General features: G+C 52.9%; 2 protein-coding genes across 2 annotated transcripts in view; one reads left to right on the top strand and one right to left on the bottom strand.

Moving 5' to 3' along the window:
- The window catches only part of PAPPA2 (pappalysin 2), an 87,594-nt gene that overhangs the window by 63,360 nt on the left and 4,276 nt on the right, over positions 1 to 19,958 (top strand). The window contains exons 17-20 of the mRNA XM_048312421.1: positions 4,948 to 5,116; positions 5,825 to 5,957; positions 7,089 to 7,198; positions 9,764 to 9,835. Coding sequence (XP_048168378.1) covers positions 4,948 to 5,116; positions 5,825 to 5,957; positions 7,089 to 7,198; positions 9,764 to 9,835 — 484 coding nt within the window. The remainder of the gene's footprint in view (positions 1 to 4,947; positions 5,117 to 5,824; positions 5,958 to 7,088; positions 7,199 to 9,763; positions 9,836 to 19,958) is intronic.
- Positions 17,266 to 19,958, bottom strand: part of ASTN1 (astrotactin 1) — a 67,150-nt gene continuing 64,457 nt past the window's right edge. Inside the window, exon 23 of the mRNA XM_048312425.1 lies at positions 17,266 to 19,709. Within this exon, the coding sequence (XP_048168382.1) occupies positions 19,550 to 19,709 (160 nt within the window). The 3' untranslated portion in view covers positions 17,266 to 19,549. The remainder of the gene's footprint in view (positions 19,710 to 19,958) is intronic.

Raw genomic sequence — 19,958 nt, 5'->3', positions numbered from 1 at the left:
CCTGATGTGCTGGTGTGAAAGTAGGGTCTGAGCTGGTGGCTTGGACATCAGGTTTTTGGGGTTTTCTGCTGTCTCTTTGGGCTCAGAAAACTGAGTTCTTGATCTATTGTCTCCCTGTTGTCCACCAACCCAGCAAGCACAAGCCTTGCTAAAGGATTTAGTGCCACACAGGTGTCGATGCACAGAAGGAAGCAAGACTCTCTCTGTGTACTATATATTGGACAAAAGTCAAGCATAACCTGTGACTGACACTGAAGATTCCTCATGCCCACTAACTAGCTCACCCTTGGAATTATAGTCAGGCTTCCTTTGATTGTTCTTCCAGCTCTAGCTTTGCTCCTGGTGTGGAGGCGCCCACCTTATGCGGGCCTGAACCATGGTTGGGACCCAGCTGTCTGTGTGCAAGCCAAGATGATCTTGGACACGGAAGTTCATGCAATTCCCTCACTTCTGTTTTTTTAGGTGAATTTTACTTCAGGAGCAGTAAGGATGCTTAGAAGGGGCTGAGATCATAGTTGAAATTTCATTTCCCATAGCTGAAGTGGAAGAGAAAGGGATGAAGAAATCAGTTGTCTCGGAGATGCTTTTGTCTATTAACTTGGGTGAGGAAAGGCCCTTGGGAAATCGCTGCTTGTCAGCAAGGGATCCTTGAGGAAATACTGATCGTGTAATCAAGATCCTGCCAGAAATTTGCTGCCTTCCTGCTGGCAGGTTCATCTGACTGACAATGCTGACATGAAGGGTAAAGCTTCTTTGACTCTTCCTAAAGGAGATCTGTTATCAGCCTGGAGAGGCCATGTAACAGCCTGGATTCCAGCTGCCAAGGCACTGCACTTCTAATTCCAGAGGAAGGGTAATAAGTGGAACTTAGCATGCACATTTGGACTTCGTGATGGGAGCTCTCTGGATTTAGGCAGGACCTGTTCCGTGGCAGTACCAACCCATCACCTGGATCACACAAAGATGTGAACTGTCAAGGAGAAATGTTCAGCATCACCCAGAGCTGTAGCATTGAAAAGCACTGGCCTGAAAGTCAGGGGTGTCAGATACTTTGGGGAAAAGGGCATCACGCCCACAGTGCTCCTTGCTGTTGTTCCCAGCATGAGAAGTGCCATCTGAAGCAGATCTCTGACAGGAGTAGACAAGGTCAGGTTGGATGGGGCTTGGAGCAGCTTGGTCAGGTAGAAGGTGTCCCTGTCCATGGCAGGGAGGTTGGAACAAGATGATCTTTAAGGTCCCTTCCAACCCAAGACAGATCCATGATTGTGTGATAATAGCTAGGAGATCCTTTAGAGGAGCACTGTGATATTGGGAGGATGCTCTCAATTTGGGGACCTAAGAGGTCAGACCCTTCAGAGCACTTGTTTCACTTGCCCATTGTGGGATGATTCCCTGGAGAGAAGAGATTTGGGGATCTCCAAGCAGCCTTTGTGAGGGGTTGAGCTCCTTCTGCTAGCTTGAGGGAATGAAGCAAAGAACCATTTGGGCATTTTCAGGCAGATTTGAAAGTCTCAGCCTGCATTTTGACCAGAGATTGAGGGAGCCCAGCACAGTCCCCAGTGAGCTTCCATGGAGATGTCGGTCCCTCTTCCTTCTCCCCCTGCTCAAAAACTGCAGAGACCGTGGAAGAAGGAGAGGAGGTGGGAGAGTGTGGAGGAGGAAATGGGGACTGGAAGGAGTCAGCAGACTGGGAACTGGAAACCAGAAAGTTCACAGCTGGGCAAGCAGGATGGCCTCTAACCCAGGGGCACTGCAGCTTAGTAGGGCACCAGGCACAGGTGAGGTGGGCACAAAGGCACTCGCTGCCTCTGCCCATATCTGGCCCCTTGCAGATAAAAGGCAAACACACACAGCTGTGGGGGCCAAAGAGCCAGGTAAAGAAAACCCAGACTGTCAACCAGGTTCCTCTGTCACTTCCACCTCTAAGGTCTCTGAGCATTTACAGCCCAGCTTGGCCAGGCTGTTCGGAGCACAGCAGCAGAGAGTCCTGCACACTGGTGTAGCTTCCCTTCCATTTACTGACAAATCTCTCTCTTTTCCCCCTATTCTCTTTGAAGCCATAAGTCTCCTGCCATAGAAGATGAGGCTTCAGACTCATTTGTCACCATTCCTGCACAGCAAACCCGCTCCCCCCAGGCTGGCTGCCTCAGAAGATGGCTGGATCCCTGCCAGGCCCTGCATGCTCAGCTCCTGGAGCTGGGCAAGTGCTCATGCCTTCACCTCAGAGACAGCCCTCGCTGGCCTCAGATGTCTCCTTGCCTCCTCTGTCCACTAGGCTTGCCTGGTTAGAGGGTTGACTCTGATTTTCCTGGCTTCCTTGTTAATCCTCAAGAAGTGCCGCTGACCCAGATCAGAAGAAGTTGGGGGGTGGGAGGGAGTCCGGAAATGTCAAGCTCCTATGAAGCTGTGTGTATTTAGGTATATACTTTCTTTCTAAAAGCCTCTCCCTTCCCTTCTCCACGCTTCCACATGAACTGCTTATTTCCTATATGTGGGAGTGGTCCACACCCCACCCTCTACCCTGGGCTCAGCCTGGGCTGTGTTTGAAGTCCCTGGATGGATGCTGGCAGTGGGTCGAGCCTCCAAGAGCAAGGTGCTCTGGAGGGGGTGCAGGTTAGGGGGAGAGGTGTGAGAGGCCATGGGGAGAGGTGTGAGAGGCCGTGCACGGTGCTGGCTCCCACTGGGGTCACTCCAGCACCACATCAAAGTGAGGAGCCCCTGTGAGGATGACGGGGCTGCAAACCACAGCCTGCACCTGTGCAAACTGCAGCTGCCACAGCGTGTCCTCCCCATGGCTGACCCACCTCCCCAGGCCTTCCTGGGCACAGGGCCTCCGCCACGACTGGGAGAGCAGCAGGGAGGCGCAGTGGCTGGTGAGAAGTCGCGTGTGGCTGGGATGCTCCTGGTCTTCAAAGGAGCTGCCTCAGTGCCTGAGGTGTTGCTGTTGCAGGGACTTCCCGCTACCAGTTTGCTTCTATCTCCGTAACCCCAGTGCTTTCCCCCTTGCCAGTCCTACAGCTGGATCACACCCCGTGAGCCGGGAAGTTCAAGAAGGGGAAAGTGCTACTTGTGGAGCTGGATATGCAGCATGGATTAGTACTTCTTGGCACGTGCCTTTGCTTACCTTGAACGTTAGGCAGAGCAAAGCATTCAGTCAGATTTGGGAGAAGGCAAAGTCTGATGGGGACATCTTTGTGAGGCAGTGGCTGTCATCCTCATGGAAAGGGCAGGCAAATGAGAGAGTTAAATGAGGAATGGACTGAAACCACAGATGCCTACAATGGAATCCCTCTGCCTCATCAGCTTTCTGAAACACTTCATAGTTGCAGCTCCCTTACCTAATCCAAGGCTGCTGCCGCTGCTTGGGTGATATTGCGGCAACCCTCACTGCTCAGGTGGGCTGGTGGGAAGATTTGTGCAGAGCTCTGTGCCAGTGGACTTGCTGTGGCCCATTCCCTACCCTGCCTGCCTCCGTGTTACCTGCTGGAGCCCGCATTGACCTTGGCAGGCACCCACTGCCCCTTTATACGGTCTTGAGAAAAAACAGGTCCCTGATTTCTGAAGGGAGAAGGGGACTCTCCAAGAGCTGCAGCTATGTTAAAATATGAGAATGCTTCAAAAGCCTCTAAAATATCTCATCCATGAGTTCCCAGCAGAAATCTGACAGGGAGCACCCCTGGTCTGGCAGTGGGCTGCAAACGGGGTCCCCTTGCTTCTCCAGGCTGCGTGACCTTGCACCATGTGTTGAGGGGCAGCTGGGTGGCCCCACACAATGTCATGACCCTGCATCAGGTGTTAGGGGGCACATAGGTGGCCCCATGCTCTGTCAGAACCAGGGGCAATTTAGTGCCTTCCCCCAGGAGTTCCTCTAACCCCTGGCGGCCCTCTGCACATACCTGTGGCAGGCTATAAACTCCCTAACGTGGCGCCTGGAGCCCTGCCTGCTGGCACCCGTGGTGGGAGAGGGCAGGGGCAGGCAGCTGGAGTGTGCTGTCTAGTAGAGGAGGTCAGGAGTGCGGGAAAAGTCTCGTTAAGGATGGAGCAATCAGCTCTGGCTCAGGTAAAGCCCATCAAGGTGGTGACACATCCTCTGCCGAGAGAGCCAGCCTGATGCCTCACCAGTTTTGATGCCTCTGTGTAAAAGATGTGGTGTGTCTACCAGTGCCAGGGATGGGAGACTGAAAAGTGGGTGGGCTCTGCTCCTGGACTCTTTCCCTCTTTCCCTCTTTCCCTCTTTCCCTCTTTCCCTCTTTCCCTCTTTCCCTCTTTCCCTCTTTCCCTCTTTCCCTCTTTCCCTCTTTCCCTCTTTCCCTCTTTCCCTCTTTCCCTCTTTCCCTCTTTCCCTCTTTCCCTCTTTCCCTCTTTCCCTCTTTCTCTCTTTCCCTCTTTCCTTCGTAGTTTGTGTCTGGGCTGTTTTAGCAGCACAGGGTGGTACTGGTGTGCTGTGGCACGGCAACCCCTTGGCAAGAGTGTGATTGACATATCTGGCTGGATTACAAAGAGGAGCCTCAGGAGTAGCTGGGCACAGGCCAGAGGATTTTTACTGGTGGAGGCAAACTCCATACAGCAAAGTATGCAGCTACTGGCGATGGGACAAAGCAGCCCAGGACCTGCAGGGACTGTGGGAGGAATGGTTATGGGACACCACAAGAGGTAGGGAGCAGTGGGGTGGCGAGTGCAAGGGAAATCTTGCTAGTGCCCCTAGATCAATGCAATCTCCCCAGTGAGGAGAAGAAAAGGTCCTGGTTAAGTAGGGGGTGTCCGTCTGGAAGGACGTGCCCATGATGAGGGATTGTATGGTGTGGGAAAGTCCTACACGTGGCGGGGCGTGATTGCGCTCCAGGAGAGGTATCTTCAGTCTGTTCCTGACATCTGTGGGATGCCTGGTACAGCCAAGATGGAGTGTTTGGGGTTCTGCAGGCCAGTCTGGTGTCTGTGTTTCCCCAGGAAGTTCCTGAAGGTCCAATGCCTGGAGAGCGGGCAGTGGGAAGAGGGACACTGTGTCCCCGTGGTGTGCAAGCCCCCGCCCCTGGTCTTCGAGGGCATGTACAACTGCACCCAGGGCTTTGAGCTGGACAGCCAGTGTGTCCTCAACTGCGAGCAGCAGGAACAGCAGGTGAGTGTCTGGGGGAAGGCTGACATTGACCACACCTCGTGTATCAGAGCACCTGGGAAGCGCTGGGCTCCCTGTGTCCTGCTGTGCAGAGGGGCCCTGCAACAGTCTGACCCATCCCCAAGGCCAAATACCCTTGTACCACCAAAGAGCAGACCCTCTACAAGCCCAAAACTGTTCTTGCTGGGCCTTATAGGTGGCACAAGGTGCACCACTGCCTGGGGATGCTCGCCTGCTCCCTGGGAACCTTGTCTGGAAAGCAGTGATCCTAAGCAAGCCGGCTCATGTTGGGTGAAAAGGGTCAGAAAGCATAAGCAGGGGGTTTCCAGTGGCTTTTGGGAGCTGCTCTGAAAGCATTCACTTGGGATGATGGGCACCACACTGCAGCAGTTGTGCTCACCAAGGGGCTTCCCTGGGGATGGAGGCTGCTGCCTGCCAGCCCTTCCACCTGGTATCTTACTGATGCTTGGAAGGGGTCTTGTCAAAAGAAGTGTGGCTGATTCCCTCTGGTGGGATCCAGCAGCAGCTGGAGCACCATTGGCTTTTGGGTCAGTGCACATAGGCTGGACCAGATGGCTGCAACCCAGCTGCCTCGGGGAGCATTCATCTGGACGTGGCCGGCGGGAGGGCCGTCCTTGCACGGTGCTTCCCAGGGACGGGCAGTGCCCAGGCAGGCCGAGTAATGCCAGCCACTCTCCCTCTGCTTTGCAGGTTCCCATCGTCTGCACTAAGGAGGGCTTGTGGACACAGGAGTTCAAACTGTGTGAGAGCTTGCGGGGCACCTGCCCACCACCCCCGGAGCTGAATCTCGTGGAGTACAAGTGCGAGCAGGGGCATGGCATAGGTGAGGGCAGATGAAAGCCAAACTTGGTGTTGACTCAATCGTCCCAGGGAGTTGGGAATCACAGTGACTTTTCCTGTATCAGTCCCCCAAAATAAAAAAAAAAAAAACTTGTTTCCTCTTCTGTCATCTTTATAAATGCAGAGCCAGGGGTGGCTTTAGCCTTGTGCTCACCCTGGTTGCACTCTTGGGCAAGACCCAAAGCTAAAGCTGTCTCCAGCATTAAGCATCTCTCTTTTCAGAAGCAGCAGGGATTGTCTTTAGGGTAAACCCAGCTCTTTGCCTTCATTTTCCTGATCTGTAACCCTCCATCTTTCCTAAGGTCTCTCCACTTGCTGCGACTGTTGCTGTTTGCAGGGTTCGTGTGACAGGTCCTAGACGAGAGCCATAAAAGCTGCAGTGACAGCTGAGTGTAACAGGGCACTTTCACCAGATGAGGGACCGCATCCTCCATTTCTGTCTGCAGGACCTGGCTGCTTTGTGCTTTCAGGAAAAGCTGCAACAACTCAGCTGTAGTCGTTGCATCTGGTCTAGCATCCCTCTGGACAGGATGCTCGAGCACAGCCCGTGTTACTCCGAAGCAAACGCACCAGCAAACCAGGCTGAGGAGAGCCTAATGACAGGGACTACTGAGGTTAAGTTCAGGACAGACCTGACAGGAGGCTAGGATTAGGGCTGGGATCACACCTGGTTTTCCAAGGTGGTTTTTGCAGCTTGTTTTTCCTCCTGGGTCGTGGGAAGGCAGTGGGAATTCTCTGTGGTAGGAAAATTGTGAAAGACGCTTCTTAGCATGTCAGCAAACATCACATAACATCCAGGCCAGACCTACTTTCATGCTGGGTCCCATGTCCTGCCATCAAGGTTGGAGTCTTTCTCTTAGGCTGTGTTCAGTTTTCCTTTCGTCTGGGAGAAGAGAATTGGGCACAACTCCTGGGGGCTCTTGGATAATTCAGGATTTGGGGAAGGAATTGCTGTCCCAGGCTGGGAGGAAAAGGGTCCCCTCCACGTCTGTCTCTACTATCACTGGTGGCCTCCTAGAAGACATCGATGCTTTTTAGCCATTAGAGTATGCTAATATGAGTATGCTAAAATGGCATCCTGGTGAGGTCCTCAAGGCTCTCCCTCCTCCCACAGGTGCTGTGTGCATTCCTTCCTGTATCATTCCTCCCAGCGACCCTGTCATATTGCCCAAAAATGTCACTGCTGAGACAATGGACCACCGGCTGCAGCCCACCAGAGTCCAGGTAAGAGGGGAGATGAATTCCTCTAGCAGGGGGGTTGCTGGCAGCATGGAGAAGGAACCTCCCTTCCTCTCCATCTGGTGTTTGAACCCAAAATCCCTGCCTCAGGTGGAGAAGGGTCAGGCTTGGAAAGACAAGCAATGGGTGCTGCTACGCCTCCTCCTGCTCTCCTATACCAAAGTTCAGCACAGCTATCAGCTCCCCAGCCAGCTTTCAAGGAATTGCAGGATACCACAATATGTGAAGTTTAATGCAAGAATCCCACTGATTTTTCAGGACGTGCTGTGTGCCTAAACCTGTTAAGCTGCTGTTTATTGTCAGCCAGTGTGCTGGGAGAGCAGAAGCCGCCTCTGGCACAGTGTGAGCCTGGGTCCCCAGCTACCTGGCAGCGGAGATGCAATCCCAGGCAGGCATTTCCCTGCCAAGGAAGAGGCAGGGCACTGTCAGCTGAAAGGTGTCTCCAGCTGCCAGGACCTGCTGGCCGGCCGGGTGCCTCTGCTGCTGGAACAGGGGAGCCTTTCCCTCCCCACCTCTTACTCATTTTGTAGGCAAGGCAGCTCAAATAGCTCAAATAGTTTGGATCTTCGTGGCACGACTTTACCAAAAAGCAGCTCTGCCGGGGTAATATTTCTTAAAATAAAAATGAGATGTATAAGGAAGGAGGTGGAACAAAGAAAAGCAAACAGTCTTCCCAGGAGCCAGTGCTCCCATCCAAATGCTTTCCCCTCCTCCTGGGAAGCCGCAGGAGGCCCAGCATCATGCCTGTGGATACTACCGTGCGTCGCCTTGAATCAGACCCACGGCGGACGCTGCTGGGGGGGTGAGGATGCCTGGGGCATGTGGGATGGTTAAGCATGAGCCTTGGAAGGAGTCCTCGCCTTTGAGGGATCGGATGGCTTGGCCCGTTGAGGCAGTGGTGTTCGGCTTCCCTTTCACCACCGCTGCAGGCTTTCGTGCAAGGGAGGCATTTTGCAGAGAGGAGGAGGAGGGAGAGGAGACGCTATTTTAAGAAGTAGCTCTGTCCTCTGCCAGGACCTCTCTCCCTGGACTGTCTTGTTTTCCTCTCTGTCCTGGCTTCTGTCTCCGCTCCCCACTTGGCTCCCCCAAGCCTCCAACAGTTTGCTGTTCCCGGGAGCTGCCATGCTCCATGAGATGGAGAGGATGGGGCAAACAACACGTGGAAGGCACAGTCCCGTTTTGCTTTCTGATTCATTGCATCCCACAGCTGAGCAAGTTTGTCTCTCTGCCCTGATTTCCCAGCCTGGAATAGGAGTATGCTAATATGAGTATGCTAAAATGGCATCCGAGTTGCTCAACAAGCACATACGCAACAACTCCACGGGGTTTGGATGCATACATCCTCTAGGCTGAGCAGGAACTGGTGGGCTCTGGAATTCCCCAGCCTTTGCCCCATTAGGGTGGCTCCCTCTGGGTCTGCCCTCCCTGTACTGGTTGAGGATGGCCAGGACCTCATCCTGCTCCAGCCTCATTACAGTCTTGACCACAGATGCTGCAGAAGGACCTGCAGCTGGTCCTTCTGTGTGGGCAGAGCTGCCCCATCCCTAGCTGCTGTGCCACCTGGGAATGCTGGAGCCTGTCTTCCTGCTGCTGGACCTATCAAAGAAGAGGCTGGGAGAAAACACACCTACCCCTCAGTGCGATTCCCGTGCTGTGAAGGGCATCCTAGGACACTTTCACAGGCCAGACGCTGTTTTATGGGGCCTCAGATTTCAAAGCCTGCCCGAGCTTTACAAGGAGGAAATTGCATGTGCGGTGGGGCTTTTCTTCCCCCTGTGTAATCATGAGTGTTCCCCACAAACCCCAGCTAAATGAGCAGGGCGGTGTGTTCCAGGGCCGGGAAACCGAGCCCTTCACATCTCGCTCCTGTGTCCATCTGGCTGCAGCAGCTGAGTTTGTGCCTTGTAAATACCAGTGAGAACCTCAGAGTGACCGCGAGTCCGGTGTATCTACTTCAGGTCAGGTCTGGGGAGATGAGTCCTCCCAGGATGCAGTTTTTGGAGCCTGAGCAGGGATCCATGAGCCAATTGTTGTAGGCTCTGAGTGATGACCAGCTGAGAAGCTGGAGAATTCAGCATCACACAGAGACATGATGGTAGGCTCCAGCCTTGTGTGGCTTACCCCCAGCAGCAGCTCCTGGCCAAGTTAGGCACTGTGGTGGCACTGCCAGCCAAACCCACTTCTCAGGTAATCCCTGTCCTCTCCTTTTGTCCTCTTCCAGTTTTGTATCAATATAGAAACATAGAATCACTAAGACTGGAAAAGACTTTCCAGATCACCAAGTCCAACCAATATACATCCACACACACACACAGACACATGTATCTGGCCTCTGCCTTGAACAATGTACCCTGCTCCGTGGGTTCAGCAGCTACCCTGGGTTTGGTGGGCCTCAAAGGGTGCAGAGAGGGTCCTGGGGGTGTCACTGCTGTTCTGCCCCAGAGTGAGCAGTGCAGTGTTGTAGGAGACCCTCTAGCTCCAGAAAGCACTGCTGGCTGTTTCCCTCCCTCCTCCACCTCGCCTAACCGCTGTCTTCTCCTTCTCTCCCAGAACATTGTGTGCACGGGCAGGCTGCGGTGGTACCCGGACCCCTCCGCCATCCACTGCATCCAGTCGTGCGAGGTAAGCCCTCCCTGTCCCCAGCACAAGCTGTGCCTGCTCCTTGCAGGAGAACTCCTGGCAGTGAAGACCTGCTCCAGCACACACCAGACTGCTTTGACCTTGTGTTTGCTCCGAGCTGGGCCAGGGCTTGCTGGATGAGCGGAGATAGCAGAGGAAGCTATCCTTGGGTAGGGTCCCCACAGCCAGGGCGATGCTGGGGAGCAAGAGCTGCACAATAACCCATTTCCTTCCTTGCCTGCTTCTTGTTGGCCAGGCCAGGCAGAATATTCTAGCAAAAGGATTTCACTGGCAAGGGGTATCCCCCAAAAGCCTGAGCTGGCTCCAAGCTGGAATATTTCCTTAACCAGAACCGCAGTTCTGGAGTAACATGGGTCCAGAAAAGCCCTGCGTGGCTCACCTGTCCAAACCAAACAATCAGGATTTCCAGCCTTGTACATGCAAAACAAACTGCTCCTGAAGAATCTGCAGACAAAGAATTCCTTGCAGAAATTGGTTAGCCACTCATTTAGCTTTGAATAATGACCAGGCAGGAGAAAATCATAGGCAGCCTGGAGTCAGTTTGCAAAGGAAATTAAAAATAGGCAGTCTTTGTCAAGCACTAGTTGTTATTATGATTGAGGATAAAAGGAAAAAGGGGGGAAATTTTGGAATGTTGTATGCTGAAAATTTGGGATTTTTACCAAAAGGGAAAATGTAAATGGAGTTTGCACACCAAAAATAGCTTTGGGGTTTGCTGATTGTATTTTTTCTTGTGCTCATTTCAATGCGAATGATTGCTTTTCCTCACTGGTTCTGCCGAGCTCAGCTCTTTGTCGACTCAAGTGTGGGGGAAAGGGCGATTTTGCAGGGGGCACGTCCCCAGGAAGGAAACCTTATGGTCAGCAGAAGGTGCAGCAGTTATTTCCCAAAGTCAATGTCTGTGTTGTGCGTGTCTACTGCGAGGCACAGGCAGTAAGAGTGGGGGAATGAGGTGCTGCGTGCTAGAGAGGTGTTTGGTGATTGAGTACCAGAAGTGAGTGACCCTCTGACACTTTGGGAGTTCTAAGTCTTCTAAACCACGTCTTTTAGCACAAATCTGGTGTAATGTGTTTGAAATGGGATGGCTCAAGTGGAAGAGCAGACCAGATGGTTGAGTGGTTGTCTCTGTGGTGGTTCTGCTCGCGAGGGAGAACTTCTTGTGCTCTCTGGGAGCTGGTCCTTTCAAAAAAGCAGATGGAGTGTGAGGTGCTGCTTCTTCCCTTCCTGTGCAGCTCAGGTAACACAAAGCTGACACAAACGTGAGGATTCTACCTTAGGCTCAGGTACACCAGACTGACCCTAGTGTTTTCTCCTCTGGGGTCCCTGTGCTTCACCTTGGCTCTGTGTCTTCAGTGAGAGATCCCATAGGGAATGATGAAAAATGCCAGTGTGTGTGAGAGAGAGAGAGAGAGAGAGAGAGAGACACCGAGTACCTGCAGTCCCAGTGTCTCAGTGTAAGTCACTGCGCTCTCATCAACCACCCAAACGTGCTCACAGCCAACAGGGGCTCTTTCTGTTCCTGTTTGCTTGTCACACTCCTTCACTCTTAGAAAGCAGCCCTAGGCAGGACTCTTGGCATACAGGAGGTTAACCAAGCCAAAATGCTGCAGTGTCCCACCAGATGATGGAGAGATTCCATGTTCTTCATTACCCTTGTAGACCTTTTAATGGTTTTTCTGCTTTCAATTATTGTTTTATCAGGAATGACCAAGCAGGCAGTACATATTCTTCCAACCGAGGTCTCACCAAAGCCCTGCACAAAGCTTCCTTTTGCTGGAAATGTCTCTTTTGATGGGACACAGGACTATATCTGTTGTTCCTGCAGTTGCATCAGTCTGGCAGCTCAGACATCCTGAGGTCAGCAAGTACACCCAGATCTTTCTCTTCCTCCTTTGTTTCCAACTGATGAGCACCAAGCTAACAGCAGATGTTTTGCCATCAGTGCAAGAGCTTGCCCTTCAATTTTATGCAGGAGAATGTCATCCTGTTTCTCTTCCTAGTCCTTCAGGTCATCTAACTAATTGTTAGATACCCTGATCCTCCTCTGTGGAACAGTGCCTTCTTCCTTCTTAGCAGTTTCATTAGGGCAGGTCTATTTTTAAGGTCACAGTCACTCACTGTAACACTAATGAAGATTCATCCTCAGTTTCTTTCACCCTTATGCTCTCCTTTTTGACACAGCTCCCAGCCTCCTCCTCATCCCTGTTTTCCTTCTCCTCACTTCTCACATACATGTCTTTGTTTATTCTTTTCCTTATGTTTTCTCCTACGGTGCTGCAAGCTGTTAAGGTTGGACCAGTAATCCAAATTTTCCTAGATAACATTTTTTCCCCCCACATGAGTTTCACAGCAGTCATTGTCTTGCCATAAAGAGTAACTCTTACTGAAAGAGTCTCATTCAAAGAATTGCTGCTGCTCGGCACCGGGAAGAAGGGAGATGTTACCAGTCTCCCTATTTGACCACAGAACACCCTGAATGTGGTTTCTACCTCATCTATGCTGACTTCCATCCTCGTTCCTATTCCTCTCCTGCCCTCCTCCTTGTGACCAAAACCACTGCAGTTCTCGGAGGCTGTTTCACTTCCCCCGATCCCTTGGGGATGTGGAGGCATCAGGCAGCAGCAGCAGGGTAGAGAAAGAACATAACCTGTACTCTGTCCTCACTGTGTGGTGGCCCCCCTCACACACATGGTTCAGCTTCACTTGCCATGTCCGTGGGTCATCTTAGTCCCAGGTTCCCTCTCATTTCATAGGAGTCCCTCAGTGGAGACACCTCCTTTAAGAGCCCAGACTCTGCCATCACTGGGCAGTGAAGTGCTGTTCCAGGGGACTGTCCATGTCACCTCAGGTCTGAGTCACCCCTTGGAGATTCCATTGTCTCTCCATTGACTGCCAAGTGTGTGTTGGATCAGGGAGCTTTCTCTTCTGGATGCCTCAGTGAGCGGAGCAACCCTACATAAGAGAAATCCAGGCCACCTGGCAGTTCGTACCGTCTCTCCCTGGTGGAGTCACTTCAGGCCGGGGCATGGGAGCAGTAGCCAAGGCTCAACCTTCCCAGCTCCACCTGGAGCTCTGCCTCATGTTGGAAAGTCCAGGTCACCGTGCAATGGCGTTAGAGGGACTCTCGCTCATCTCTATCCCGCGCTGGCGGCGGATCAGCCTGCCTGCTCATCCCTCTCACTCCTCTCCCCACCTCCCTTCTCTTTCTGTTAATCTGGTCATCCATCCGCCTCCCGCTCTCTTGCTGTGCCTTGCCAAGTTCCCCAGCGCTGGAGCAGCGAGGCACGTACTTCAGGGAGGGAGGGAGGGATGCAAACCCTTCCAGGAGCCCGTCAGGAATACAAGTTAGCGCTGAGCGCACTTCGCCTTTCGAGGGCCAGCAGAACATCTCGTCCCCTGCCATCAGTAGAAAAACAGATGGCGGCACCAAGGGAGGGGGCTTGGGGCCGTCGGGAGAGGAGAGTGGAGGAGGAGAGAAACCCCTCCTCCCCACCGTGGTTTGGGAGGAGGTGGTTTTGGTCCTGGTGGTGTGTTTGACTGCCGTGAGGGAGGTGTTTGCAGCATCTGGGTCACGTTCTCCTAAGCCCATCCCAAGGTGATCACCCGTGATGCGTCCTCCTCCTGTGCTCAAAAGCAGGTGAGACTGTTGGCTTCAGAGGAAGAGACAGCATGTACAGAGATCCAGGTTGCTCCCTTGGGCTGTTCCTGCCACGGTCCAAAACAGTCTGTGCATGAGCGTGGCTGCTACAGAGCACCTCCTAGTCTGTGCAGTGCCCTACCTCTGCACCCTTCTACCTCCCACCACAGAGGCTCCTGTGCTTCACATTGTAGATGTGGTTAAGGTGCAAAAGTTCACTTATTTTATCATCATTGTGCTTACCCAGTGTTGTTCACAGGACGGGGTAACCACCACTGTCCTGCTCAAATGCACTCAGAGAAAGCTAGGCTGCTCTTGCAGTGACCAGAGTGAACGTGGGCAGCTTTTTTTGGGCAGCCAACACATTGTGCAGCGTGCTGGCCTCATTCTCACCTCCAGCTGCACATCATTATGTGCCGGTAGCAAAGGGATAATAGGAAGGGACCTTTACTTGAGGTCTCTGCCTCATGCCCTGGATGAAGATGGGCCATACCAGAACACTGTTGTGAGCATGAGCTGCTGGGAATTTCTCAGGTCTTCCCTGCACGAGGACAAGGTCTTGCTGGCCTCTCATGCTGCTGGTCACGTTATCACAATCGTAAAACGTTAATCTGTTCTCTGTTTTGTGGTTTTCCTGAGGTATTACAATGGAAATGATTAAATAGGGACTGAAGTGTGTTTGTGGTTGCAAGTTGTTCCTGAGTCTCCCGATCCAACAGGTAGTGAAGGACCCCGAAGGATCCTTGGCTCTTCCCACCGGCATGCACTAAACCCTCACTCGGCACATCTGTGGCTCGTGTCCAGCATTTCTCAGTCAGAATTAACCCTTTTGAAGGCATATGCAATAAGGGTGGTGGGAAGTGTCACTGAAAATCTGCTGTTCTTTCATGAGATGGGAGACAGGGTGAGGCTTGTTCCCTGGGCAAGCCTTGCAGCTGGGGTCCAGCTGCCTCTGCTCCTCAGTATCAGCAGGGCCAGGGACCCTCTGTTCTCCCTCATCCCAGGCTTGGGGGTCTCTGCTTTTGTGCCATGGCAAAACTCAGCACAGGAAACTGGCAAGGAATGTGTGTTGCTGGTGGAACGCTCTGCTCCAGGAAAGATTCTCTTCCGTGCTTCTGGGGCTTAAGGCAGCGAGGACTACAGGCACGCCAGCCGCTCCAAGGAGCATCTCTAGAGCAACTAGAGCAGCATGGCCAGAATTTAGTCACCCTCTCATGATGCACACGTCACCACTCTCTCCTCTCTTGGACCAGGCAGTGCTGTACCTTCCACCCTGCTTTCATGCAGCCTGTGCAGATGGTGGGGGAGCATAAGGAGCAAGGACTGCAGGTAGTGGTCACTTCTGGATCAGACCTGGCCTCTGACTGGTGAAGGCAAACCCCTTCATGCTGGGGAGGTGGAAGGCAAGACAGGGAGTTCTTTACATCCCTGCTGGGTACATTTTCATGCTGCTTTTAACATGGGCAATGTGGGCTGCTCAGCATGGGATATAGCCTTCCAGGGGCTAATCCCAAAGAAATCTATTCCTCTTCCAAAAATCTCAGCTGAGGCATGCTTTTCCTAAACAGTCAGAAGATCTCTGTCCCCTGTACACACATAGAGGGTGATTGTAGAAGCATCATTTCATTAAGTGACAAAGCAGAGGGAAACAAAATGATCACACAGCAGCACGGTGCAAGGACAAGGGACAGGTGCCCCTCCCCTACCTGCAGGGACAGACTCACAGGACCCCAAAAGATGGGGAGGTATTTTGGCATGGGTAGGGCTCCAGCACCCAGATACACCCCCAGTGGTGGTGGAGCCCTGAAGAGGTGGGAGCAGCCTCAGCTTCCCTGAGCTGCATTGTGCCAGCACTTGGGATGTGCTGCTTCTCTACCCTCTCCAGTTCAGGTGCCTTCCCTTCATCCCTGCCCAGGTCCTGCTTTCCCCCCTCCCAGCAGTCACAGTCATGCAGCCGGTGCTACAGACAGAGTGGAAAACCACTGAAAGCACCCGCCGAAATAAAAATCAATGAGTCGTTTCTGATAATAAACATCCCCAAGCGTAGCCCAGCCAACTGCTCTTCCAACACGAATATTCATTCCCCTTCAGCTCCTTCATCCCTTGTACATTGTTTTTCTTTCTGTTTAAGATCTGTAACAAGAACTTGGCAGAAACCAGATACAAGTGGGTCAGGAGGCCCTTGTGGTTTTCAAGGCTTGTTTTCCATAACCCGTTCTGTCCTGTAACATATTTTGCACAAAGGGCTTGGCAGCAGATCTAATCCATGCAGCAGGCAAGCTGCTGAGGGCAGGATGGCAGGCTGGTGCTCGTGGCATGGGAAGTCCTGCCTTCCCTTGTGTGTCACAGCAGTGTCCCTGTGAATGGTGAGCACTGGGGACTATCTCTGGGAGCCACCATGCTTGCCAGGAGCACTATTGGCACACAGCAACTTCCCCTGCTCCTCTCTCCCTGTTCCTTCCTGCTTCTGTTTCTCTTCTCTTGCTAGCATTGAGATCAGGGTGTAAAAAGGACAAGGCTAAGGAGCTCACCATGAATAGATCATAGACGTGGATGTTTTGATGGAAGCAAAGGCCTGCTCCGATGCGGTGATCTACACAAGCTTTTCATCCCTTTCTTCCCTCTTGTCCTTTGGACTGTGCAAAGACCTTTCCAGATGGCTCTCTGCTGAGATGTGAGGCCTCTGAGCAGCACAGAGCAGGACAGGGATAAGGAAACACATCCCCATGCAGGAGTCCAAAGTGCCACAGCAGAAGCATGTCTGAGCCAAATCCTGGCCTGGGACACCGGAGCACTTTCAGGCACCATGAAGGCAAGGACCCGCTCTCCTGGGATGGCCATCGACAGCAGCCCACGGAGCCTCTGTGCACTCCCTCCCCCCTACAGACACCAATCCTGCACAACCTCAGCACAAACTGGTTCACATGAGCCTGGCTGTCTGCAGGAAACCCATGTCCAAGGGACCCCACTGTCCTGAAGAACACCTGGAGCTCCACACCAAGACCTGCTGGGAGCTGGTATGGTAGCGCCAGTGATGGTCCACGAGCTGAAACCAGGCAGCAGGATGTCACAACCCTCCAGCCCATCACCTCTGCCCTGAAGTGTTCCTTCAGGCGTATTGAGCATGTTCTCAAGCAACAAGCCTCTGTTTCTGTAGTGAGAGTTGGGGAGAAGACACTGGGGCTGGAGACCTGAGATGTGATATCAGCAAGGTGCGTGCTTAGCTGACGAGTGCCTCAGGGACACCAGCAGGCTCAGAGCAGTTGGAATTTCTCTGTTTTGCTTTTTGTCTGTGTCTGAGGTGATGGGGCAGGTCCATGATGTCTCCAGCAAGCCATGCTACAGGCATGTACCTCCAAGGGACAGCTGCCACAGTTCGAAAGGAGCAGAGGGATGGCTCAGGGGACAGAAACTGGAAGACATAAAAATGGGCAATGAAGTACTAAGTCTGTAGGATTTTGTTTCTCTTCTTCGGGCCACTTGGTCCCAGGTTCCTGTTTCCAAATTTCTAGAGGTCTCTTCCTCTGGGTGGTGCTCACCCTGCTTCCCTCTTTACAATGGGCCAGGTAGACCTTGCTCACTGCTCAGGGCACAAAGACATCCCAAAAAACTTTCTGAGCATAAGCCAGACCTGTTCCCTCTCTGTCCCTCTCTGTTTTTGAGAGCCGATTTCCTCCTTGTGCCAGAGAGCCTCCAAAAAGAGAGAAGGAAAGTGAATGTGCTCGGGGTGTCAAGGGGGGGAGAAAAAATAAAATAAAAGACACTGCAACAGAGAGAGGGCCAAGAAAAATATTTAATCCAAACAATGAACATTGTCATTTCCTCCCACAGTCTGCATTCCCAGTCAACTTCCCTGGGCAAGCAGGGAGAGCCAAGAATGACCGGGCGCTCTGCCTCACCAGCGTGAATGTGTGTAAGGAAAGGGCTGTGTCCTGGGGACACGGTGCTATAGCATCCCTTTAGCCAGCTCCTGTCACATCTCTGGCCTTAAGGACTGACAGTCTTCTGCAGGGGAACAGTGGTTTACAAGGGTGTTGGAGGGATTGGGACAGGGATGGGAGGGGGAATTTTCAGGGACCCAAGCTGGGGTGGTGGATGTATTGGGGCTTTAAGTGAACCAGATGTTTAACAAGGCTTTGGGCACTCTTCAGGTCCTCCCAGGGGCCTCCCAGAGCTTTTGGAAAGATCTTGCTAGTGGCTGAGGTGGGGAGGAAGGAAAGACACCCGGCAGGGAGAAGCTCCCCTCTGCCTCTCGGAGGGCTCCTGCAGCCCCTCCATGCTTTCCTTTCCCCACACACCCCGCCTGTCCCTCCCTGCCACGGGCAGCACCTTCACCTGGGACATGGCTTCTCTTGCTCCAGACCCCTGGAGCTGTAGCACTCTGCAGCCCTGGGGCAACTCAGGCTCGTGTGCCATGGTTCTGTGAACCCTGGTTTGGGCTGACATCCCTCTGCCACCAAAGGGATGGGGTTTCCAACTGAGCTTCCCACCACTAGTGACTCGTCCATCTCAGGAGCAGAGTTACCGGTGGTGAAGCTGAGGCACGAGGCGTGAGTCCGAGGGCAGCAGCAGCAGCAGCTTTTCCAGGGCTGGTCCCTGCCCAAATGGTGGTTCCCCTGTTTCTCTGGGGGTGCTTTCAAGGCAACAGCTGAGGAGGGCAAAGACACCTGCGCCTTCTCAGCCACGTGGCTGTGTCAGCTTGATGCTCAGAATACCAATTCCCAAAGGGAAAAATGAAAGGACAGCAAAACCCAGGCTGACTTAGAAGCTCCATGAAAGCAAACTATGCACCCTCCTTGGGTGGATCAGCACAGTCACAACACCCTGGACCAGTCTGGGAGAAAGCATTTTGCTTCTTAAGGCTGGACTTGACTCCCCGAAACTGGGATTTGGCCTTTCAATGGCTGTGTGCAGATAGAAACGACAAGCACTTTCCACCTCAGTGGTAGATCAGGGGAGTCTTTCAGCTCCTCAGTTACACAGCTGGCCAGGTGAATGCTGATTTTTTTTTTTTTTTTTTTCCCCTCTTTATTCCACCTTCCTCCAAAGCATCTGGAAGGGGTGATGGCCAAAAGCAAGGTGCTGGGCCTTCAGGTGTGCTCAACCAGAGCAAAACCTGCATTCCTGGAAAATAATGTTTCCCAAGCACTGGCAGTGCAACACTGAAATATGTACAACACTGATGGGATCTGGGATTGAGCCTTCGTGATCCACCTTTCCCTCACCTGTTGCACCTTTTTGTGCTCTTTCACACTGAATCAACCTACGTGTGAGGTGGATTTGAAGAAAAATGCCTGGAGCCTTTCTTCCTCACTGATGGCAGGGCAGCAGCCCCGAGGATGGAGCCAGCCTGGGGACTATTCAAGGGCTGTGGAAAAATACTGTGCACAGGCACTGTACCCTGCGTGACATCTCCCAGCATCCTTGAGAGATGGACCCACTGAGCACTCGGAGATGCTTCTGGCTGGCATGCACTGGGATCTAACCAGCCCTTTCTCCCATCCTTCCTCTGCCTGCAATATTTTTCCCTCTTCCATTCTTTTCCCTCCTTTGATTTTTTCTCTTTTCAGCTGTGCCTGCTCCCAGCTTTGAGAGCCTCTGTTTTTTTAGCCTATTTAAATTGCCAAGCCCTTGATTTGCTGTTACTATTTTCGTGCCGGCAGCACAGGGCCCTGGCCCAGCAGCGCCAGATGCTGCACCTCCACGTGCTGACACACGCCCCGCTGCAGCTCCTGTCTGAACAAACAAGGAAGATGGATGGGCGAGCGGGAGATCCGCTGACACAGCCCGTCTCCCTGGCTGCCTCGGTGGCACGCCGCCTGGCCCAGCAGCTCCCCACCACTCAACACAGCGCAGAGCGGCTGCTGCAATTGCCTTATTCATTTTTTCCCTGTTTATAAGAGACATTTCAACCAGCCCACGACCCCCCCAGGCTGCAGGGTGCGTGTTCCGGCAGTTGGGACCCAGCTGACCATTTCCCTGGATCACATCCGTCACCTTCGTGTGGCACAGCTGGGCATTGGGGTTTTCCTTTTTCTTGGCAGCACCTTCCGACATCGTCAGGTGGTTTTGCGAGTGGCCTTCTCCCACCGCTGGCATTGCTTTCTGTAGAGCCACGCGTCTCGAGCACAGGCTGAGCAGAGTCTGTACAGGGTCTGCTCCCTCACATTGCCTATCCTCGGCACATTGCATCGCCTGTGTCCTCCCTTGCCATGATTCCTGCAAGGCCAAAATGAGACTGATGCAAGGACAAGGGCTCCTGTGCCCTCGAGGGTAACCAGCACTTTACTTCGCTCTTTCTGCTTGCAAAGACAAAACCATCTGGAGGTTCCCAGTAAGGCAAAGGCACAGGAGTCACCATGTTCTCCAAACACTAGGCAAGGAGCGGGGACAGAAATCCCCAAACCCTGTGCCTGGCTCTCCTGAGCCTCGAGTCCAATTAGTCATTTTTTATTTTCCCTTCATATG

Source organism: Corvus hawaiiensis, chromosome 9, assembly GCF_020740725.1.
Source record: "Corvus hawaiiensis isolate bCorHaw1 chromosome 9, bCorHaw1.pri.cur, whole genome shotgun sequence".
NCBI classification, from domain to species: Eukaryota; Metazoa; Chordata; class Aves; order Passeriformes; family Corvidae; genus Corvus; species Corvus hawaiiensis.
This window is presented reverse-complemented; position numbering and strand designations above follow the sequence as displayed.